This window comes from Neodiprion fabricii, chromosome 4 (assembly GCF_021155785.1).
Source record: "Neodiprion fabricii isolate iyNeoFabr1 chromosome 4, iyNeoFabr1.1, whole genome shotgun sequence".
NCBI lineage: Eukaryota > Metazoa > Arthropoda > Insecta > Hymenoptera > Diprionidae > Neodiprion > Neodiprion fabricii.
In genome coordinates this window covers 26,840,353-26,864,163 of record NC_060242.1, presented here as the reverse complement: position 1 = coordinate 26,864,163, position 23,811 = coordinate 26,840,353, and the positions used below count along the sequence as shown (strand labels likewise).

The window sequence follows — 23,811 nt, the reverse complement described above, 5'->3', positions numbered from 1 at the left end:
TCTTATATATTCCCATAATTGACCTGAAACAATATGTTCCGATCACCAAGTTCTCGGCACCATATTGCTTAGACATATAAAAATAGTTTTCACCGTTCACGATCACTGTGACTGTGATGTATTTTACTTTAGGTTGAGCGTTGTAAAACAAGCCAAAAATTCTTACCAACTCTTAAATTGTAAAAAGTTACCAGTCCTGTGGTAAATTCGCAGTAGAGGAAATTGTGGGTGACGTTTATCGTACGGACGCACGAGTAGGTATTGTTGTTTGCGTTCATGCAGAAACAGAATGGCCCCGAGGTCCACATGGGTGCCGTTCGCCAGTGATCGTTGTCGTGTTCAAAGCAGTTCATTTTCTCGCTCAAACACTCCTTCTCAAGTTTCGCCTTCTTCCTAAGCTTGCGTTCCTTCTTCCTGAGTCGTTCTTCCTTCAATTTTCTTCGCTCTTCTTTCGCAACTTCTTTCTCATCCCGTTTTGGATACAAGTCAGGTTCGCAGTAACACTTGTGCCTTGCTTCCAATGGATTGTTCAGCATCGGTGGAAGTCGCCCGTTTTTGTTTGTTGTAGTAATGCCTGGAGAACAACATGAATATAATATCTATTATTTACTCGTTTCTCTTCTTTCTCCTCTTTTCTGCTCACCCTTATACCTTCAGAGTCAACCACACTCGTTTCTTTTTGCAACAAATTCACGGAAGTGAAAAGAAGCTGCTGAAGTTTAATAAAATAGCATCTTCAACTAAATTCTAATGGCCGAGATCTTAACCGGAAAAAATCACTTAGGTATACGTATGTGCACATACTGCAAAAAGAAACAAGTAAGATTGTTTCTCAAATCCATCAAAATATTAGACGTAATAAAAAGAGGTCCTCACCTTGCTTGTACTTGCGGTCGGGTGGTTCAAGGATTGTCACGTCGATCCTGGCGGGTCCGAGACTCCCGGTCGTCCTGTTCTTCAATGGTCTGAATGTCCTCGGAGTCGTCGTTGTCGTAAGACTGATTTGCCCCCTTGCGTGGGGAGGATTTTTCGACGTAGGCCGAAGGATTGCGTGGGTCGTTGGAGGAACGGTTGATGACGAGGGTTCCGTGTGCCGAGTCTCAGGTGCGAGGGTGACGCCCGCGTGATCCTCAGAGTGGTTTCGTTCTTCCTCCATCGAGGCGTCGGTATCTTCGAGAACCAAGGGGGCTTCGACGTCGTAGAACTTGTCCGTCGGGGAAAGGGTCGACGTCGTAGGGGTCGAAACAGCGATGGAAATTTGTTTTTGCCGATGACCGTGTCTGTGGAGTGGCGTGACTTCCTGTTGCACCGTGGTTTCGATTGTTTCCGGTAAGTTGACGCCGGCAACATCCACGTGAACGCTGTTGGTCAAAATGGTGCTGTTTTTCTTGTGATGATGAACCTTTCTGCGTCGATGGTTAGCCCGTTCCTCATCGGTGTCGTTCATATTCTCCCCAACGTCCTTCTGCACCTTCGGTCTTCGCGGGCCTTTCCTTCCTCGGGAAAATGTCCCGTTTGTTGCTCGCTGCTGGACTTCTGCGGTCGACGGAAGCTCTTCCTCCTGAACGAGCTTCGGGACTTCTGTAGTTGTCGGTAAGAGCGGGGACGTAGTTTCCTGGGACGCGAGAGTCTTCGGCGATTCCTTCGTCGACGTTGAATGGGCTCCGATTGTACTCATGGGAGTCTTTGCACTGGCTTCTGTTGTGCTGGTGGGCGACGTATTTGGTGTAATTTTCTCGTATTTTCTGTGGTGACGATTAAGGTGAAGTTTTTGATGATGCTGCTTGTGGAATTTACGAGAACCGCCTGGTTCCTCGGCATCTTCGTCATCATCGGCGATGTGCGGTCGCATATTCATCAAATGACGCCGAATTTCCTTGAAGACGAATTGATATTCGTTATTTAAATTACCTATCGTTGATCAGTGAGAGGCTGTAAATCACAACCGAAAATCACTGCTGCCCATTATGGATTCCAAGAGGAAGATAGGATTCCAGAATTTAAATATTACGGTTTATTTATTGAAATATAAGCCAGGTCATGATCAACTTTTTTCATAATCTGATAGATCTTATAAGATTTTACTTATGCCATGTTGTTAATATACTAATGGTAATTGGCACAAAGTGCGTAGTCTCGAATTTCGTGATGGCTTTGATTCTCCCTACGCGAAGAGGATACTCTGTTCATTTTCTAAACAATTGAACTATATCACTAGTTATTTTCTGCAGGCTCGTAATTACGGCACGCGGATGTTGGCGAAATCTGTTCAACGTAACTTAATTCACCCTACTCACGAGACGCTTGAATTACGATCATGAAATGATAACGAAACAACTGTTATACCTATAATGCACAAGTACAGGAATAGCTGCAAGGCCACGCTACGGAAATTCTAGGCTTTTGAAACTTTAATTAACAATCTGGTTTCATTAGGAATTCTTAGATTATATTCAACGGTTGAATTTGCTATTCTACTCTACGATGCAGTGAGCGTTTATTATCACCACTATAAACAACAAAATATTATATCTCTTTGTTAATTGATGAAATATAGCGGGTGTCTACCACATTTCGTTTGGAAATCGCCTTATCCATTCTAAATTATACTTAAATGTAGTACATTTTGCGGTGAAAAGCTTTTCCGCAATTATTTCAAAGTAATTTTTGGTATAGCACAAAATACGCCTAAACATACGACCTGTATCTAGGTTTAATACACGATGAAATGTGTTAAAGAACTTGCTGGAAATAGCAGCGATGTTATCAAATTATCCTTCTTTTTATCTTGTATCATTCCTTTGGTAAGAAAGATTTTCAACGCTCTCTGACGTATAGAGATAATCAGATATTTATATCAAACAGCTTTTGAGTAATCAAAAATATATTTGAAAGAAATTATAAACACCAGGTGCTCTAACGTATTTTCACAAAAAAGTTTTGTTGTTCGTCGAACTTATGCAGTTGGCGATATTTTGACATTACGTTATAATCCTCTTTATAATTTTTCATTGTGGAATGACGAGAGACGAAGAAGGAACGTGTTATATATATATAATTTAAATAGGATAAGACGATTGCCGCTTCTTTCATTCATCTTCCTCGATACTGGCACCTTGATTTATACAATTTCAGCGTGGCAAGTTGAGCCGAAAAAGATACGAAAGAATCAGTTAGATTCATGGAATTAACTTTGTCAACTTGTCAGGAATAAACAATTACCACTTTTGTCAAATGCAGTGAAGTCTCTTGTTAACGATTTTGAATTATGTTTTGGCTATCGATATTCTATGAATTGGAAACTTCATTCATTTCGGTTATATTACCTGCGAAAAAACGTCGACATTTTACCCTACTCATAGTTGTGAACCATACAGAAAATGTTCATGTGTTAAATCACAAAATTTTTTGAACGAATTCAGCGGGTAATTTATTACACGATTTATCTCGTAAATTTGACACAATATGTAAGAAATAACATAATAAATTACAAAAGTACGAATCATCAGATATACTAGATCAAAAATCGTATAGTTAACTAGTATTGACTCTACATGATTTTTGATCTGGTATATTTACAAGATAAATCATGCAATAAATTAGACGTTGAATTCTTTCAAAACATTCATTCTTCTTATGATTGAACACTTGAACATTTTTAGTAGAAGTAATCGACTGACGTAACTAAATATTACAAGAACTCCGGGAATAGCGTAATTTCTACCTGCAAATTGCGTCTCCCGATAAGTTTGATGATATATTAATAGCATACACCGTTAAATCGCGCGTGCAGCTTGCGGATACAAAAGAAGGTCACCTGACGAGGAGAGCCAGTGGGAATCGAGAATAGCTGCCAAGTTTGCACGCAAGGTCGCGAAAGGGTGATTCTGGAAATTGTTAGGAGTGCATGCAGCATTTGGCTCGGCGTTAACAACGCCATAAATAGCGGCGTTCCGCATCGAGGAGAAACACCGCAGGATGCGGGTTCCACACCGGAGGTTCGTTATGGGATGACCGGGTCGTCTCAGTCGATCGGTGCAGAAATTGGCAACAGTTATCAGCGAGGAGCCAAATGCGCTGCACTTGTTTCTAGCGGATGGAAATTTGATGGACCAGATCCGCGAGCCTGGGATCGGAATGCAGCAGTCACTGATCCAGGATTTGGTCAATGAGAGTAGATGCATAATTCATCTGATTCCGGGATGCATCGGTGCACGCCCGATTCGCACCATAAATGATTCAGAGCTAGGTTTATCTACATACATCTGCACACGCGTATTTGTACATACGCATACATTAGGGTGTTTCATTTGTGGCAAATATTTTGATACATAAAAATGGTTTGAAAGATATTTCAAACGACTATTTTATCAAATCGTTTAAGTTTTGACAAAAATCACACCTTTCGAATGTTAACGTGGACAGAAAAGCTTCGATCTTTTGAAATCGAATTTAAGAGATATCCTTCCGCGAGGATTTTCATCCTGCTATCTGCAACTTGGTATCGAAAAATAACTATTCCTTCCAAACGAAACACCTCGATAAATGTACATATGTACTTACGCGGAACGCATGCAGTAGATACACACGATGGTATGTACGTAACTGGTTTACGGATCGGTGGTTAGACAGGGAGATGCAGGTAACGACGGCTAACCGGATGAGCCGTGGCCAACTGACCACAGGATATTCACAACCAGCAGTATATATTCCGTTCGCGTGAACGTATGGCGAATCCACTCACTTTCAAGGTTTCCAGCTGAATCCTCATCGATCTGATCTGCTGCTCAATCTGACGCCTGGAGGTCCGCCACTCTGCTGGATTCTCGTAAACGGCCTGGCTACAATTTACCCCACCGTTGGGAGAAACCAGACATCTGGGCACCGAGTCTTGGTCCACTTTTGTCGATTGGTCAACCCGCGATTTCTGGAAACAGTTGGGCAGTTTTCGAAGCGATAGTTTCTAACGAACCTGAGACACTGACACATATTTCAAATATGACTGTACAATTGGTTCACGATCAGTCATCCAAGAATCCGGAGTTCAAGAACTTTACGAAATATAAAAGAAAGCTATATCCATATGGAATTCCCAACGATTTCATGACGCGTCTTATAATTCCTAACCCACCTTCAAGTCGTCCAGTTCTTCTTCGATGCTTTCCATTATCTTGGTAACGTGATCGATGGTGTCCTTCTTCTTGACGCTCCGTTTGGATCTGATGACGTTATGTCTGCGCACAATATCGTCAATGTCGAGTTTCCCTTTGACTAACTGATCCAAGTCGGTCTCGAATTGCCCCGGGGAGTAACGTGACATGGAATTGAAATGCTGGTCCCACAGGGGGTCAAGGTCTTCTGGATCGAGATCAACCGATCCTTCGAAGCGGATTGGACCCTTCGAGTGTCCGGACTGGTTTTTGAATTTATTGTAAACGAAGTTTTTCTCGGAGTAAACAATCTTCGCACCGATTCCTTCCAACCTCGCCGGGTCTTCGAGATGATCCGCGACTTCAGACGGTGTTCGAATGATTGCGTTCGTCTCCAGATCCAGGCTGTTGAGCGATCGGCGATTCCTCAGCGTCGAGTAGTCCGCTATATCCTCGGGATGTTCCGTCTCGAATAACATCGTTTCGGGGAAAAAATCGTCTTCGTCCTCGTCGTCGATCGCACGGCGATCTCGAAGATCGTCCAAGTCGTATTCTTCAACCGAGTTCTCATCGTCAAACTCCTGGCGAACGTCATTGCGAATGTTTTCCTCATCAACAACTTCTCGTTTCCCTGGGATCAAGGCAATAGATAAATAATAATTTGATAAATTGCACATGAAAAACGAAAGTCTGTGTTTGTACTGACTGTCCCATGGCTCGAGGATAGTAAGCCAGTAGCGGTGTTGTGCATGGAAGGTAAGGATAGTGAAGCTCGAGTGAAATTTCTCTATCGTGCATGCACATTGACTAAGCTAAACATGAAAAAAGTGGTTACTTAGGTACCTAGTTGGGGTATACATTTTCCTTCACCTCCGATTGACTGTAAAAAAAAACTTGTTACGATTTTGAATTCGAGATTTGGTAATTTCAAATGAAGGTCGAAAATGCAAGAAATTACTTGTTTTGTACTAAATTTGATGTCTATATTTGATTTCTTGAAAACGTTGATTGCGCATCTGAGGTGAGAATTGAAAAATTAAAAATGGCTCTATCTTAAATTTTCTGAGTCAAGATTCGTAACCAGTTATGGCCAAAACCTCCGAAATCCAAATTTCGAGTAACTCGGAGGCTAGGAAAAATGTATGCCCAGGATGAATAAATAGCCGAGTATTTTTCACCACACAATACGCGCGATAGAAAAATTCCACATAAATTCATAACCTCTATTTTTGATCCACGAAACCTTTACGGAACTTACTAATCGCAATAGTTACGCGACATCTTGTATTGCGAATAAAAATCTAACGCTGTGACATCTTGTGGCAAAAATTGTATTATTCCAACTTCAACTGTTCCATATTTAATGTTAAAATATCTCATTCGTTATACTTTTTGCAGTATACCGATTCTACATGCAAAAACTAAAGCATCACTGCTTGCACTAAGGTGTCTGTACTTTCATATTCGCATAATTGACCGAAAACAATCCTCTGACAGAGGAATTAACGGCGCCATATTGCCACGTCCGATCCGAATAGTTACGAGTCAAGAGAACTCACCTCTTCTGAAAACGTAGTCAATGTCTCCGTAAATTCCGCCTCGACGCTCCCGACGAAGGCTGTATTTCTGGCCATCGAAATCATTCGATTCGAGTCTCGTGTAAACGACGCCGTCGGGAGTGAAGCAAGCGCACTTCTTCGAGACCTTCTGAGTCTGCGGCGGAGAGTACCTGCATTTGTAGCGTCTCCACCTTCGCCCTTCTCGTTCGCAACGCCATTTCTGTCCTGGTACACAATCGGCTTGAACCTCAGGGCGCGAGCATTCCATCGCCAGGCGTTCGTGCTTAGAAGGAAAGGGTGAGAGGACCGGAAGCACGCGGTTGTCCAATTGAATATCCGGGCCTAAAGAGAACAACCTCATTTTCATCATAAATTACAGTTTCGTTGAGGAATTCGATAGATTTCGCAAATTCCATTTTTAAAAACATTCACCTCGAAAATGTGGGCTTCTCATTCAACAATTTTTAATATTGAAACGCAATTTGAGCTGGTTCTTTCTCAACTCTCTTTATTGTATGTTTACGTAATGACGAGCTTTGCATTCGAACAAATTCCACATTTTTTCTGCCTGTATTGTACTGGCACAGGGTATAGTTCTTCAGTGAGAATCGGACCCGAAGTTGGAATATACCATTTTCATTAACTGTAACTCTCGTTGATCTCTCTTCGTAGTTCTTTCGGCCCTCAAACTCTGCCTTATACAAATAAGCTCCTGCACTTCGGGTTAATCCTTAACGACCGCACGAGCCTAGCCGAAATCCCCTTATCTGGTCCAGAAAACCAGCAGTTTGCCTTGGGCTTAGTACATATTTCAACCGGATAGAAATTAAAGCCGATTTAACAAGCTGGGAATTTGCTGTGCTTCGAATATAATGCGGGCGCAATAGTCAAGTTTCGGGTGTACCTACTTTGTCACCCTATAAAGCGTGTTGTGCTTCGTTGTAATTTTGCGTTGTGCGGGTAGCGTTTCCTCACAATTTGATAGAGGAGGCGCTCAAACTTTGACGATGTATGCAATCTGTGACTGAATACGTCTGACAATTTCTGAAAGACTGATATGCTTGTAACGAATCTACTAGCCGATTCGCCGAATTTTTTTTTTAACTTTCATTCGCAGATTCTTGATTCCCGAGATTTTTAAAGATGTTTTACAACATGAATGATGAATTGAACTTTACGGTCTTGATGAAAAGTTACAAAAAGAGGGGAAAATGCTGCTGAGATATGTACAATTTCAGAAAAGGTTTCATCATTCGAACCTTCGAAATGATAAAACTCTTTTGATTTCGTTATAATGTTTTTGGACTTATTTTTTTCATCATAAAAATTACCAGAGATCGCCTGAAACAAATATCATAAATAGTTATCTCAAGAGTGGATAACAGATTTGTTCAAATAGGGTACAACAGATGTTCGACATTTTTGCGTCATGACTAGACTACAGTGTAAGATATCATAAATATTTTCAGACGCTGTGCAAAACGAGACCAAAAATACTGAAATCGGATCAGTGAAATGACCAAGATTTAACCATTGCGAAGGTTCTAATTATACCCAAAGACCTTCCTCAATTAGTTAACATCTTAGCTTCCGCTATTGGAATTTGCTGAGATTCATTTCTATCACACAGTAGCGACATTGTTTCAGTCGCGTTTATCGTTAAATTTTATTATTGCGCTTTTTTTTTACGTATGACATTGATTTTTGTCGACAAAAATGTGACAAACAACTGTTTTTAAAGGCGAATTGAATTTTGACCACATTTCCAGCCATCAAAGCCTTTTCAATCCCCCTGAGCTCAAGTTTACGAATTTTTCAGTTTTTCTTGCGACAAAAAGTTTGGAAGAAATTGCAGTAACGGAATAATGAAAAAAACGAAATATTTCGATGCCCATTCGCCTTTAACTCACCGGCGTCATCGGGTCCAGAGTCGTCGAAGTCCTCGTCCTCCGAGATGTCCTGATCACTGCCTGTGTCGTTCTCCAGGACACGAGGCTCGACGCTGACGTCGGATTCCTGTTCCGTCACTTCCTCGTATTCGGCTGTAGTTTCCGGGGGTTTGGCAGTGGTTGAATTATGGCGTCTCGCATCCCGGGCCTTCGCCTCGGCGATTGATTCCGGTGTCTCCCGTCGGCCGGATGATTCGATGAGGAATGTGTCCGGCCACTTCATTTTCGACCTTCGACCGTGCTTGCTGATGCATTGAGAAGAAAAAGAAGGATTGAAGCAAAGACGAAATTAGCTCCGTTACTCGCTCGCATAATCTCCGACTTTTCTGCTTCAAAGGCCTTCCTTCGCACACGCCTCACTCTCTGTCCGACCACAAAGGCATTCCGGAAAAGGCATGTGTGCATGCACGCGTGCTCGTGTATTATATACACTAACTTTCAAGTGCACTTGTACAAGGTGTCGCCCGAAGGTCCCATGCTGTGTATTTTTATCGTTTCGAGAGACGTGGAGTCTCGTTTTAAAGAGACTCCGGTCCGTATACGAGCTAAATTTGACAATTGGGGAGGGAACAGTTTGTGCTGCGATAGCCTTGCAATCACTCGCTGAATACGCTCGTCCCTAGTTCGAATGTGAGGAAAAATCAATTTTTATCGTATGATCAAAGGTTCCGGCGTTCCAAAATTCATTTCACCCAACTCCTGTATTTTCTCGAGGCTTCAAGGTTAGCCTGATTCAGAATGTCAGGGTTTCCAATTCTTAGCAAGCATCGAAAAGTTTTGTAAAAAGTTCATCTGTTTGCAGAGAATAGAGATGATGCAATTTCGCTCAAATTATTAGAGTTTTGTTTTTAACTAACAAACCCGATCCTACCAGTAATTGAAATCAGTCGAATAATCTATGATAGAGGCAGTTAGAAAAATAATAAAAATGATCTTGGAATCTGACAGCAACAAGTGATTTTTTTTTAGCAAATTTAGAAGTTTCCGTCTCATGTAACCGCATTATTACTTCATGATCGATCACGTGAAAGAAGTTTCATCAAGCCTGAAGGTCCAATAATACCTACTTAAACCTACGATTGTTTCTGCAAGGTGTAGAAAATTAATTTCCTATGAGTGATACATGCGGCAAACGTTTATACCACGAATTACATTACAGTTGACGTCAAAGGAAATTCGATAAGTTTTGCCAGATCAATTATGCGGAGCACGCGGAACGCCCTGAATTTTTGCAAATAGTTGGCAAGATTCTGATGAAATCTTAAAGTTGCTAAATTAAATTGACGTGAACTTGTCTCAGTTGCGCAGTGATTTCAATTTAATTCGAATGATTCATAACGGTCGAGAAAATTTTTGATAACATAGTAAAAGTTTAAAGTTGATTAATAATTATAGCTGTATAATAACAGATACTAATAATACAGAAAACCATATATAAAGTCAAACTGCGCTGAGGGATGGAAAAATGTTTCTTCAAAACTTGAACTGTAATCGTGAAAAATTAAATCCAACTTTACTCATTTCGTTTGCCGTTTCTTATGCGTATAAAATTTCAAATGGAAAACATTACTGCGCTTGTTTTACGTTCTTCTTCTTCTTTTTTTTTTTATAGCAGATATTTCATTTGCATGATTACGTCTACGATCGCGTCTAGCCATATGAATCTGTTCTGATTTTATTGCGCAATAGCGAAATTTCGTTTGCAGATGTTGATTGAAAAATTTTCGAGACGAGAAAACCACGAGGTTGGACGGAATTCGGGCTACAATAGTAATGGCTATCAAATAAATTGGTAGGTTTAATCGGCAGGGACTTACTTGTGAAATAGTTTCATGAAAGATCGACCATCCATCTGAGACGGAGTGTCGACGCCAGCGATGTCAAGGAACGTCGGAGCCAAGTCAATGTTCAGAACCAAATCATCGACTCTGAAATATATAAAACAAACAATATTTGAGCTGCAAAATTTTGTTGTTGCTTTCAGAGAAAGGATCACAAAGACAAAGGATTTGTTGAATTTACCAAATACTGACAATAAAATATTGCGAAAGAAATGTGTTTTTGATTCAAGAAAATGTTATTTCATCTAGCAAAAATATGATTGGAACAAAAAATTATGTTAAATTAACAAAGCAATTTCTCTTGCCATATTTTGTCGCAGTATTCAGTAAATTCGTGAAATTTTTTCTGCTGTGAACTGAGACACCAAGGGGATAAAGAACTCCGAAGTCTTTTCTCGCTTTGTACTCTTTGTTTCATAATAAATTCGCATTCATTAGTGCAATAACTCCGCAGTGCTGGAATGTTGGATCAGGCAGCGTTGTGATCAATTGCTATGCTGCATGACAAAGCGACAGAGTAAATTACAAGCAAAAAAACGTGAACCGAGCACGTGGAATCGTGAATCATGACGAAACGCGGTAAATTAAAAATATCAGTTTTTTTATCGTTCTGAGACCTTCGCGTTTACTTATTACACGCTATTTCATTTATTTTCCAATTTACTTTTACTCGTGTCTGCAGAATCTGTAACATGTATCAACATTTGTCTCGTGACGAGCTTACGAAAAGCCCGAAATTATTCATGAACTTTTCAAACTGTTCGAACTTTGACCTGCTCGCAAAAAAGTGATAGAAAAAAAAAAAAAAATTCCTGGTCACACAGTCAAGCATGATTTTTATGTGCACCAGTTAAATCTTATTAGAAAGTCCTGTGATCGCTTCAATTTTCGTTGATAAAATTTATGCTTTTGCTGAGTCGATTTTTTTCGTCTGAGAAGTATAAATCATTGAAGACTATGTCAATGCAGAATAAAAATAAGCGTGTAATAAAAAATCATCACAGAAATTGGAGTTTATATTCGAAGGTGCAGTTTTTCAATTTCTCAAAATTGTACAACAATTTAACCTGAATTTCATACCTTCAACCCCAAAACCGAATCCGTACTAGATTTAAAGTTCCTCGATAAATCCAATGTTATTTCTTTTCTCACGATCGCTGATCGATCACCAATATAAAGAGCATAATTTTCGATCATTCAAATCATCGAGCAATCAAGTTTGATTCAGACAAGCCGCAGCAATAATTGTATATCGGCACAACATTCGGTAGGCATATAATTCGATAAAATTCATCGTCGAGATGATGAAATCATGCGCCGAGATCCGGCCTTAAATTCGAGCTGCGGCTCTTCCATAATTGCAGATAATTATGGAACAACGTGTGATATCCGAATAAACAGATAATCAATAGAATAATGAAGGGGGCAGGCGACGGACGACGTGCGAGGATAACAAGATTATCAATTATCCTGCGGTAGTCGCGACGCAACGTCGAGGATGCATCCCGGACGCGAAGGATATAATTGTAACATAAATTCAACCGGATGGGTTCGCAACATGGTGCGAGTCTCTGAAACCGCAAAACCGGCGGTTCCTAGTACGTGCAATCAGCGACACCATCATGCACGGTATTGTAATGGCGTTTCTGTGTCGCTGGGTCATTCCGGATTTGCGGGATTCGCGTGATTCCAGTGCGAAAACGAGTTTCCGCAACGAGATAAGCCGAAGCCATCTTTGGTAAAAAGAAAGCTAAATTATGGAATTCTAGTTGATATTCTAGAGAACTAGAGACAAGCTTTTTGATACATAATTCGTTTTTTCCTCTCTCATTTTTCAGGGTTGCCAAACGCTATTGCAATATCGACTGTAATTGCTCGTAATACAATAATCCAACGAATGTTGTTTCGTGCTTTATCTAAAATCAGTGAAAACCATACTTTCCCTCCCCCCCTATTTTTAAAACTTCTCGCCAAGAAAAGTATTCTACCTATATAGGCATGCGTCAAATCAGCAATTCAATTTCCCAGTGAAAAATTTAAAATCTTTATTTTTGTGCCAATTTAGTCTTTAGTCTGTGCGGTAATCAAATTTCTTTATCAACTTCAATTATTTTACCCATAGGTACACCCGTAAATGTAATATTGTCATATTTTACGAATACTTGTGTAAGGATCCAACAATATCTAACATAAATCTAAATTATTGCAAACAGATTCATCATTAAAAACTCCACTCCAAGAGCCCCGAAGTGAGGAAGTTACGAAGAGACTGTGGTGCCACAACTGACTTTTCAAAAATGATTAATTTTTTAGTTAAATGTGTAATATTTTATCGCATCGAATTTACGAGCTAGGTTGTTGTTTTTCCAAATCCAGCACGTCTTACTATTATTTTTTCACCAGGACTCTATTTTCTTCCAACTATTGTGATAATTTGATATTGTTGCAACGATAAATTGACGTTACGGCCTTATTGTATAAAAAAAAAAAAAAAAAAATGTAGTAAACAAAAGCAGCGCACATATTTAACGTCGCTATTTATTAATTATCAGGAAATATGTTATTGACAAAATATAGTTACTTGTAGCAAAAAATTTTCATTCCTACAATATTTAAACAATTATCGTATCGGTGCCTACCCATTTTACCAGCATTACTTCCGTAGTAAATATTAAATAAAATTTCCATCAGAACACCTAGACTCGATCATTTAAGCGCCCTGCCTACGTATGGATAGAATATATTAAAAAATGTGTAACAACTTGGCGTCGATAGGCGATAAAGAAACTGTCGGAAATCGAATTGAGGCTGCACGTATCCAGATGGGAATCGTCTGATCCGTCGGATAGCATCGAGAGCCACCCTGACCATCGGACAGATTAAAGATGCTTCGGATTCTTCGCCGCACTAATTGGTCTTCGGGTATTTAAGATTAGATCTTGACGATGAGATCATATGTTAGAATAATCACGAACCGTGAATGACGACCTGGAACTTTCATAATACCGTCTCGAGGTCTCGTTACCTGTACAGTAATCTCCCTTTCAAAGTCGTGCTCAAATTTCTTCGAGCTTGTCAATATCGGTGAAACCTCGATGCGGGTAATTCGAGTTTTTTTTTAATAATCGCTCAACGTGTCTTAAGAATTAATCGGCTGGCCAGTTTGAATCAAAATTCTAAAAATATATTCACTATAAAAAACTATAGCAACGTTACTTTCTCTAATAGTTGAAGAAAAAAAAAAAAAAAAAATTTGAACTGTTTTATTCACTTCCGCCGACATTTGATTCAAACGAGGTTGGCTGATTCATCCTTAATAAAAGTTAACGAAAAAACGTTTAACTGTAGAATGAGAACGGAGAGGGAGAGATAAATGGAAGATAACCGAGTAAAACAATTGCACCGAAATGAAATAGAATACACTATTTTTGAAACGTAGTTTTTAACTCGTGTTTTGCGATTGCACGGCTAGCCGCATAAAAACGGAGATTGATTATTCGAAATAAAGCAGAGCATGGGAAGCGACGTTAGAGGAGGGAGATTAAAGCGTCGGAGCTTTGCTTCGTACGCTGAAATTCGCAGTCTAGCGCTAAATTACCAGCGATTCGTGTAATCTACGATGCGAATTTCTCTGTTGGCATACGATCCGTTCTCTGTTTATTCTGAAAACAATCACTTTTACTGGTTCTGCAGACTCCGTGACGCAGGCGAAAGCGTTGCGCGGTGGTCGGAGTCTTGAAACAAAGGTCAAAGGCTCGAATCAATTTCTTTGCAATTTTTATTCCACCTACGTCACCGCGGTCCGCGGCGTTTCGACCGCACATCGCGTTACGTATATATCTAATACACATTATAAATGTATACGTGAATGCGTATGTATCGAGCAACGCAGGTAAATGTGTACCCAAACTTTGAAGACGTCGGGGGAATTTTCACGGTCAAAACATTTGTAAACGAAGTTGAAACTTTACAGTGCCTCATCGTCAGATGTAAGCGCCGAACATTTCGAGGTAATTTATTATACACGCTTTGCTGATTCAACTGGCAAAATTTCATTGCACAACTGTATAGAATATATAGGTTTGTATTATACCACTTTCAAATAATGTGGTGATTTTTTTTAGTAGAATTTTCAAGTGTCGAAAATTTACGTAAGGTGCCATCCATAAATTACGTTACACGAATTTTAGAACTTTTAAACCCCCCTTCCCGTCCTTGTCACAGGTTGTCACATTTTTAGAACCCCCTCCCCCCTGATGTGACGTCACAAATTTTTCAAACTTATGCATGTATTTAAAAATAATCAAAAGAAAGCAGTTATTTTCATCTTTTTCTTATTTTTCTTATATAATCTTTATATATAAATTTCGTGTTTTAGTATTTTAAATTTTAACATGTAACGTCACAAAGCTTTTGTCACACTATGTCACATTACGGTGATATCCCCCCCCCCCCATTAACGTGTGACGTAATTTATGGATGGTCCCTAATAGCCAATTCAACGTTTTGAAGAGAAAAAACGTGTGAGAAAATTTTTCACCAGGGATGACCGCGAAATTTTGACAAATTTGTCTCACGTGGTGTTTTAAAATTGACAAGAAAATTGAACACGCAGTAAATATATCCGCACGTTGAGAAATGTTCTTCTACGTCGCGGAGAGTCTAGTTAGCCGGTGGTTTATGCCGCTGTAGTTGAATGAACGGTGAATTAATTTGGCTAAATTTAGGACTCCGCATTTCCGTGAAGTAAAACGACGTCGTGCAAAAGCTTTGCGCCAAAAGTAGAAGAATTAATAACTTGAGCGTAGAATTTTCACCGGCACCCCACCAGCTTTCACGTACATTATAAGAGGCTGATTATAAGCGGGATATAAGTTTCAACGTGAAATTCCTTTGCGCAGCGAGTTTTCTCGGTTAATTTTATTCCGGGAAAATGATCTCGTAAATTTTTCCTAAAATGCGTGACTTGTCGTGTTTCTTTTATCCCCCCTTCCTCGTCTTTCTTTATACTCTCAACTCTTTTCTTTTCCTTACAGCTTGTTACATTATTCTACTGTATATTTTATAATACAATCTTTGCACTAAAAAACAATTATTATTATTATTATAAGCTCTGCGGAGTTTTCTCATCAACTCGATGGTTAACAACTGAATTTCAATGGATTTATGGATTCATGAGGATATGAGTATTATATGAGTACCTTCGTTGCAAAGTTTGGATTAAGGATGTTTGCGACGTACAGTCAGCTCGAAAAAGTGTTGAATTGAAAACGTGATAGAACAAAGCTTAGAGTAGTGTCACTGGATTCAAACTATAAAAATATCATTATTCTAACTACATAACAGAAATCACATTATATTCTATTATTTTTCTACCGAAAAAGTTTATATTGCTTATGCGATTTTGGCAGGACCATTTTACTGGTAAATGAATCGTCCGTGATTAAAAATAACATCAATCGTCCAATCTCGTCCAATCACAACTTTATCATCTAAAAATTACAGCGTGGCTTTATTTCGGATTTTTTGTTTCTTAGAAAATGATTTCAATTCACACTGAATTGATTGATAAACAAATAATTTAAAAATAATGATACGTTTCAAAAAAATGAAATTCAGCGCTTCAACAATTTTCTGGATTACAACGATACTTTTTTTTGTAAATCTTCACTAGACGTTTTTTTTTATATGTTATACTTTCGTCACGTTTTTGACTCGACTGTACGTCACCAACATCCTAAGGCGTGTGTTTTTGAAACTTACACAGAGCCTGGCTCGATCCCTGGTCCCCTGATGAGGAAAGGAACGCGGACGTCGAATTCAAACGGAAAACTTTTTCCCTTTATTAATCCAAATTGACCCAGATGATAGCCGTGGTCAGAGGTGTATATTATGTAGGTGTTGTCCAGTTCCCCCAAGTCCTTCAGCTCCTGATATATCTGCGAAAGTACAATAATTCCATTTCGTTATTATTATATTGCAACGATCTGCGCTTCGAAGGTGCAGCTTATAAACCTATAACGCCTCGGCTGTGAGAAGTGGAGAAAGTAACGTAGAGATCATTGGTCATGGTCGAAATTATGCTCTGAAAATCATTGCAGCGTATTGATCATCGAGTATCTGTAATCGAATTTTAATTGATTCTATTTTTAAATTAAATACAAAAATTATTTTCAAAAACTGCTCATCAATCGTACAGCTGTTCTGATTCTGTAACGATTTTAAACTTCCCTTCGAATCTGATTTACTAAAATGACAAAGTTTCATAAAAATGTGAAAAAAGTGTGACTCGAATTCATAGGGATTTTGTGGTTGTATACATTTTTTTTCTTTCCTACGTAAAATGCATTATGGTCGAGAAACACGTAAACGGATTTTGGATTAGAACAGAATCTCGTTTTTCCCAAAGTCAAAGTAACGAAAGGAAATGAAGATTAAAAAATCAACAGACCCGATCAACGGCCGCGTCGACGCTCTGCAAGGTCTGCAGCCTCTTGGTCATGAGTAGATTGGTGAAGTCCTTGTGAATGGGTTGCATTTTCTGAGTGACCTGTAGAATCCATTGCTTGTCAGGATTTGGCGCATAGTCGTAGGCCGGAGTGCTGAAACATAACGGCGCGATGCGGGTTCGTAAATACGATCGAACTCGAGGATGTCGGCAAGACGCATGGCTCGCGATAAGGTCTCGCGAAAGGCGATAAAACGCAAGACGCAGTCGAGATTCGCATATCGACGACACCTTGCCCCGTGGAATTTCGCGTATCCTGTATATATACCTTATAGATATATATTACAAGCACGCAGCACTTTGCCACGAATCTAGGGGGTCGATAAATATCCCGGTATATCTTCGCAAGTAAGGCGAACGCCGGCGGGTTTCCAGCCGGAAATATATTAAAGACGTCTTACACACGATTTAGCTGCAACCCATGATGCAGCTGGGTACATGATCCTCCACTCCACCGACAAAGTTATATCACAGATTCGCCGGATAAGCTACGGGCTCGTGTTTATTCTGTGGATGTAACGCGGATAAGGGCCATTCCGTCTCAATTCTTGACTGATCTACATCCAACCCTGGCCGTTTCGCGTCTCGTTCTCACTTTTCAACGCCATGTAATTGTTAGGCTCCGAATCTAGCTTGGTAGTGATTTTGCCATCGGTCAATGTATTGAAAAATACCACAACTGTTTTTCGCCAATTTCAAAAGAAGAATTTGTTTTTTAAACACACTTTGAAGAATTTGATTTTTATTTCACGCAACAAAGTATTCCGGAAGAGTGTCGTTGATGAGAACGGTATTTTTTTTTTACCAATGTTCGATTTCATAAAAAAAAAAGTACATTGCGTATTGGAGAAACAGCTTTGTGGCTGGGAAATTTATTTTTTTTATCAGTTTCAAAACAATGTTAAAAAACCTGTTCTCGACTCCAGCCAAATGTACAAGTAACAAGTATATCGGTTTATGGAGAAAAAAATCTGTACAAAATGTGACCACATGTTTGAGTTGGAGGGATTCAGATCGGTTTTTCAAAAATGCTGAAACGAATAACGTGCCGAGAAAGAAGTGTCCGAAAAATTTTAATTATGCGATTTTATTGTTGGAATCCAGAAGATGAAGCAAGAAATTCTGAGACAGGTTAAATAACGTGTGGATCAACTTTTTTCCAAGGTATAATACGAACGAGCAGGGAAGAATATAAAATTCGTTCAATGAATCGGTGAGCAAAAGGAGTGCAAAAAAAAGATAAAGAGGGATGGTAATATTGAGAGGAAAAACGCGGTCGAGAAAGATGGGACGAGGTTCCCGTTACCAGATTTTTATACTAGATTTCGATACACCAGATTTACCGCATTTATGTATATATATATATTTTCGCTCCCCCTCTGATCCAATAAATCACGAAAGGTTCGCACTACCCAGTTCTTAAAATTGGATCGCTTCTTCGCACGTTTTTTCTTGTGCCGATATAATACTTGTACGATAATAAACGTGCGAAATATAATTTAAAAAAGAAATCTTGCTGGTTGGTAAAAAAATATTTCAAAAATATTTCGGTATCAAATCGAAAACGACACGATAACAGAAATAAATTGTATTTGGAGATAAGGGTGAGCAGTTTCGATTCCTTGGTTAAATGGCTGATTAAATGCCTATAGATTGATCGATGAATCGAGGACTGGATCATTGAAAAATTACAGACTATAAACGAATCGATCGAAACGACGATTCATCGAAATGTCTGATTAATATCTGCGGTAATGATTAACATCTGCGATATCGTTCAATTTTTATTCTTCGATTGAGTTTTATCAAAGTTTCGTGTCGCTGTGCGGCTGAAACGCGTCTTGATCGATGTAATTCTCCTTCGTTAATACAATAAAGTTCCATCGACGATCAGACAATTGATTGAAATTTTTGTACCGAGAAGAAACTCATCCTTTTTTACCTTATGATTATTAAATCGGTCCGAGTTTAAACTTTCGGTCTCGATCTCGAAACTATATTATATTACGTATATTTATGTATTATATATGTAATAATATATTTCTCTCGGGGGAATGCGAAAGTTTTCACCGTCTAGTTGTGAAGGGGGATGAGTTTGAGCGTGAAGCAAGGCTGGGTAGGAGACATCTTGAAGAGCGTCGTCTCGTTTGTCTGGATAGTCTGGGCCCTTAATTACGGTTTATTTTCCACACGGTATATGTACAGCCTCCGCAAACCACTTAGCTATGCATTTTACCCACAGACAGCGGTGATGAGGCGGCCACTTGAAGTAACGAATTTGATAAAATAACAACCGCAGCAACTCGACGTCTGCCATCCGTATCGCCTTATTCGTAAAACCCATTAATCCTCAGCTACATGTTTCCATTTTCCATTAAAACAGAAAAAATACATTTCGGGATGTGAAACGACAATTATTTATTTAGTTATGACCGGAAAATGCAGTATTGGGGACTATAGGAATTACACCAAAAAGTGAATCGTACCACTTATTCACGTAATAACAACAATCTTGAAATTGAATTCTTGTAAGGATACCGAACGAAATTTTTCCCAATATACAATGTACGCTGGTTGCAGTGTTATGCTCTACTTCGGTCGAGGGATTTCATCAATTTTTTACCGGTGTCTCGATTGTGAAACGGTTGGATGTAAAACCGAGTTTGTTATATTTGAGGCAAACCCGAGTCCCGCGGTCGTTGGGATAAGGCAGTCAAACATTGCATGGCTCCGCAGGGATCTCAATGGAAAAGTTAAATTCAGCACTCCGAATGCCACAGAACGTAAGATTGATCGGATACCTGAAGTGAAGTTGAAGAGATTGGCCAGTTAAAAATCAATATTGTGTCGATAATTTTTCAAGTATATAGTCATACATTGACTAGGTATTGTTGTCAAATTATTTTACTGGTAAACTACAATGGTTTTCGTAAAAAGGCGAAAAGCATAAGAATTCAAGTTACGAACACCGGAGATTGGATATATATAGTTTCTAAGATTTTTAAACATTTTGAATATTTTTGACGTTTTAATGAAAGTAAGAGAAAGTATGATTGACTTTGGTTACAAAATCAATCAAGGTCTAGATAGTAATTAATGTTGAGAAATTTTTTTTCTCGCATATTCAATTATTCATGCAGAGTAACTGGATGGCCACTTAATTTCGTTTTAAAAATTCCCGACTTCTTGCTTCGACACGTCGTATTCCGCAATACGTTTCCTATATTTTTATTTTTGAAAACATTGGATTCGATCGAGTAGTTTATTAATAAAAAATAAAAACACACAAGATCGTAAATATATCGGTATCATATAACGCTTAGAGCTTCAAGCATACATATATTCACAATCTTATTAATATCATCGTCGATTTTATATATTGAGGGAGCGTAGAGCAAGTGAAATGAAATCTGTCAACAGCTAGTTAAATTTATTAGTAATACCGTACAAAAATTAAGAGATCGCATCGAACGCCATATTTGGGAAAAATTCCAAGAACAACTGCAAGCATTTTTCGAATATCCCGGACTTTTTCATATACCAAATAAAATTCCCTGCAGACAGAACCTGATAGCTTTTGACTCGTTAACCACGAATCTAAATATGTAGTTCGAAATTAGAATTGCATAATATTTTTTTCTGTAAATTAGGAACCTGTAGCGTGAAAAGAGGAAATTCGAGGGCCGGATCAGGGTCGACCTTAAGTCGCTAGTTTTTCTACGAGCTATCCGAACAAGACCCTCGCGTGGTTCTGGATCCCGGAACAGGGAAAACCGCGATTACGAAACCTCGGAAAAGTCAATAAAAACTAATTTTCGAGGCATCGATATACTCGCCGGCAATCGCGAATTAACCGTAAGTAGAAAAGCAGCTTCGGATTATCGGAAAGTTATTTCTGTCGCAGGTTTCGTTGGTCCCTTTGACCGTATTATTCGTTGGAGAGAAGACGGTTCCTTCATTCCAAATCGAATGATCTTTCGAAGGGGGAGAAATTGACGGGGAAGATGGAGGATCTCTTATCCTGTACGGAATATACGGGCGGATTTTCTTATAACGAGAATTTTCCGATATGGTAAGCTTAATCAGGCAGGGACTGATCGCGAGGCTGATAATCACGAGATCGGCGACTGAAAGATGTCACGGTGACGTCCAAAGGCTCGTTATTCTATGTCAGAAGTTTCCATCCGCTGCGGCATTTGCGACTCACGATCCACTATCGAAGTTAAATTTGATCAAGGATGAGGAGTAAGGAAGAGATAAATATCCGCTTGAAAAATCTCCGGCAATGTTATTTGCGCCTATGACTGTGGACGGGAATGAAAAAACGTTCCTAGTGAAGAAACGAAATGAATCCAAGAAAATTCGAATAATACAAGCTGAGGTGACAAAGATTTGAGACAAGTTTCATAATTAGAATATTCGTAATTGTTATATCAACCCTGAGATTTCTGATAAGATTCTAATGCTTCGGGGCTCATTTTGTTCACGGAGATATTTTTTGATTCGTGTTCACTGCCATTGGAGTAAATAACGTTACTGGAGATTTTTTTTTTAAACGGGTTTTTCTTTTATCCTTACTGTCGATTCAGACGGTGAGGTTCATCCGTTCTTAACACAGTTTCCTGTCGGTACGTAAGAAAATATTTGAAGCGTAAACTCGATCTACGAAAGTCTACTTTGAAACAAGTTTGAAGACACCGCGTTATCGCACCGTGTTATGAATTCCAAAGTGTAATACAAATGAATTCTCAGAAACCGTTTTACGCAGTTTCTCTACATTATTTATAGACAACGACGTGTATTTACGAGTTTACTGAAAATCCACGAAGAAAATCTATTACAGAACATTAATTCACAACAAAAATAACCAATGAATATAATAAACTACGTCTATTAAAAATTGGCGTGAAAACGAAACAAAACCATTTCCTACGTTGGGTTTAAATTTATGAACTCTGCGCCAACCTCAATGATACTTTTAACTCCTGATGTACAGATGCATGATAATTTTCTCTTAGGAATAACGAATGAAAAATGTACAAGTTCAGAGAATTCACCTCTCGCCGCACGTCACCCACAGACAAAAATATGTTCTTACATTGGCATTAGTAATTATTATTACACCGTCTGCTCTCCCCGGCGCCTTTTGTGTCACGAGTCGTTAAGGAATAAAGTTTGATTTATCGGTATTTTTTATTGCCTGTTAAGGGGTCAAATTAGACACGGAGATTGATATCAATAAAGATGTATATAAGTATATCCATACGACTGTAACGGGCCGGGGTTGTACGTCTAACGAAAGATCACAATCGGCAAGAAAGACTCGATGACAAATGATGCCAGATTGGTGCACCGAAGCTTCGGGTCAAAATAGGGCGAGGATTTGACAGGATGGATCAGTCATCCAGCTCCTAGCCGTTGGGAAGTCAAAGTTGAGTAACTGCTCCGTGTAATTTGTGCTCGGTAGAAACAAGAAATTTCAGATTTAAACATTCTGGCGTAAATAAAAATTCTGTAAAATTCAACGTCAACTTCAGAGGTATTAAAAAAATATATGACTAGAATTTCTTTTCAACGCTAGACTTTATCTGGTTCATATACTTTCTGAATTGAAAACATCGAATCGTCCTGAAAAATTCTTAGTTTAAATTTTTTTTTTATTGACTCTTGATTAACTTCGATAAGTCCAAATTCACAGAATTTTCTAACCTTTTGAAGGAGGATTCGTTCACAGACACGCACGCACATAGAGACGCGGGATAAACTTTTCATTTTATACAACATGGCTAGAGGCAGACTAGATTAAGGGCTGCACTGTATCTGCTCTTTGAGAACCGGTCAATTATGCACACAAGGATGTATAATTACACGATTAGTTGCAGCGGGGTTTAATCTCTTAGGGATGCACGATTTATTCATCAGTTTGATAATCAGTTCCTTCTACCGTACTTGAATTACGAACTCTAACGTAAGTCGTGCACTCGAGTGTTTCCTTTGAGCAAACATATTCATGCTGTTATAAATTGGATACCTAGTATAATTTTGAACATCAGTGGCTGTAAGCAGTCTCCTATTTTCTATCCTTGGTATTCCTCAATTAATTTATGTTAAAGAATATTTTATTCGAAACGATATGATTTATTCATTTACTTCAATCGTTCTTACTTAGATATAATTTCAATTTTGCTATGTGTGAATAATTGCAGCCGCGTTTGCACTTGAAAATACCCTATTTCGATCTATGGAGTTGTAATTCATATTTAGTGTATTGCAGTAATTTAAGCACGGTAAAGTTTCCGTTTTATTATTTTCATTTATTCTTCAATAACGAATAATCAAAATATACACATATTGACACACTGCAGGCTCGTAATCGGCAAGCATCATAATATATTAGCTTCACGAGGATCCTAAGAAAATATTTTTCTAACAACATTGCTAACGACGTTAAATATGTACGTGTATCTAGGTTTATACATAGAACTGTTCTTCTTGTATATTTTAATGTACGAGGTAAATATTTTCTCAAACATAGACGGTCGATTTTTCATCAGGCACGGTATTTAAACGATTTATGAGCATTCTACGGTTAATTTTGTTTGCGACTCAAGCACCGAGCAGTCACGAAGCATACAGTGGGTATTATAATATTACATGTGTTGCGTTGTGCAGGTACAGCAAGGTATGAAAGTTTTATGGCGTCGCGTATCGCGGGCTGGAAATAACGAAATTGAATTTCAGAAAGAGTCTGCACTGCAATTTGCGAGAATTTCATCGGATTTTATACTCGTGGATCGTGAAGAA

At 38.9% G+C, this 23,811-nt stretch overlaps 1 protein-coding gene across 2 annotated transcripts in view; it reads right to left on the bottom strand.

The window, feature by feature from the left end:
* Nucleotides 1-23,811, bottom strand: part of LOC124181160 (extracellular sulfatase SULF-1 homolog) — an 85,786-nt gene that overhangs the window by 1,375 nt on the left and 60,600 nt on the right. For both annotated transcript variants that reach the window (XM_046567451.1, XM_046567450.1), the window contains exons 5-13: nt 16,951-17,101; nt 16,263-16,438; nt 10,476-10,586; nt 8,620-8,903; nt 6,710-7,051; nt 5,132-5,781; nt 4,745-4,927; nt 877-1,876; nt 167-574 (exon numbers count right to left, since the gene is read on the bottom strand). In XM_046567451.1, coding sequence (XP_046423407.1) covers nt 167-574; nt 877-1,876; nt 4,745-4,927; nt 5,132-5,781; nt 6,710-7,051; nt 8,620-8,903; nt 10,476-10,586; nt 16,263-16,438; nt 16,951-17,101 — 3,305 coding nt within the window. The remainder of the gene's footprint in view (nt 1-166; nt 575-876; nt 1,877-4,744; nt 4,928-5,131; nt 5,782-6,709; nt 7,052-8,619; nt 8,904-10,475; nt 10,587-16,262; nt 16,439-16,950; nt 17,102-23,811) is intronic.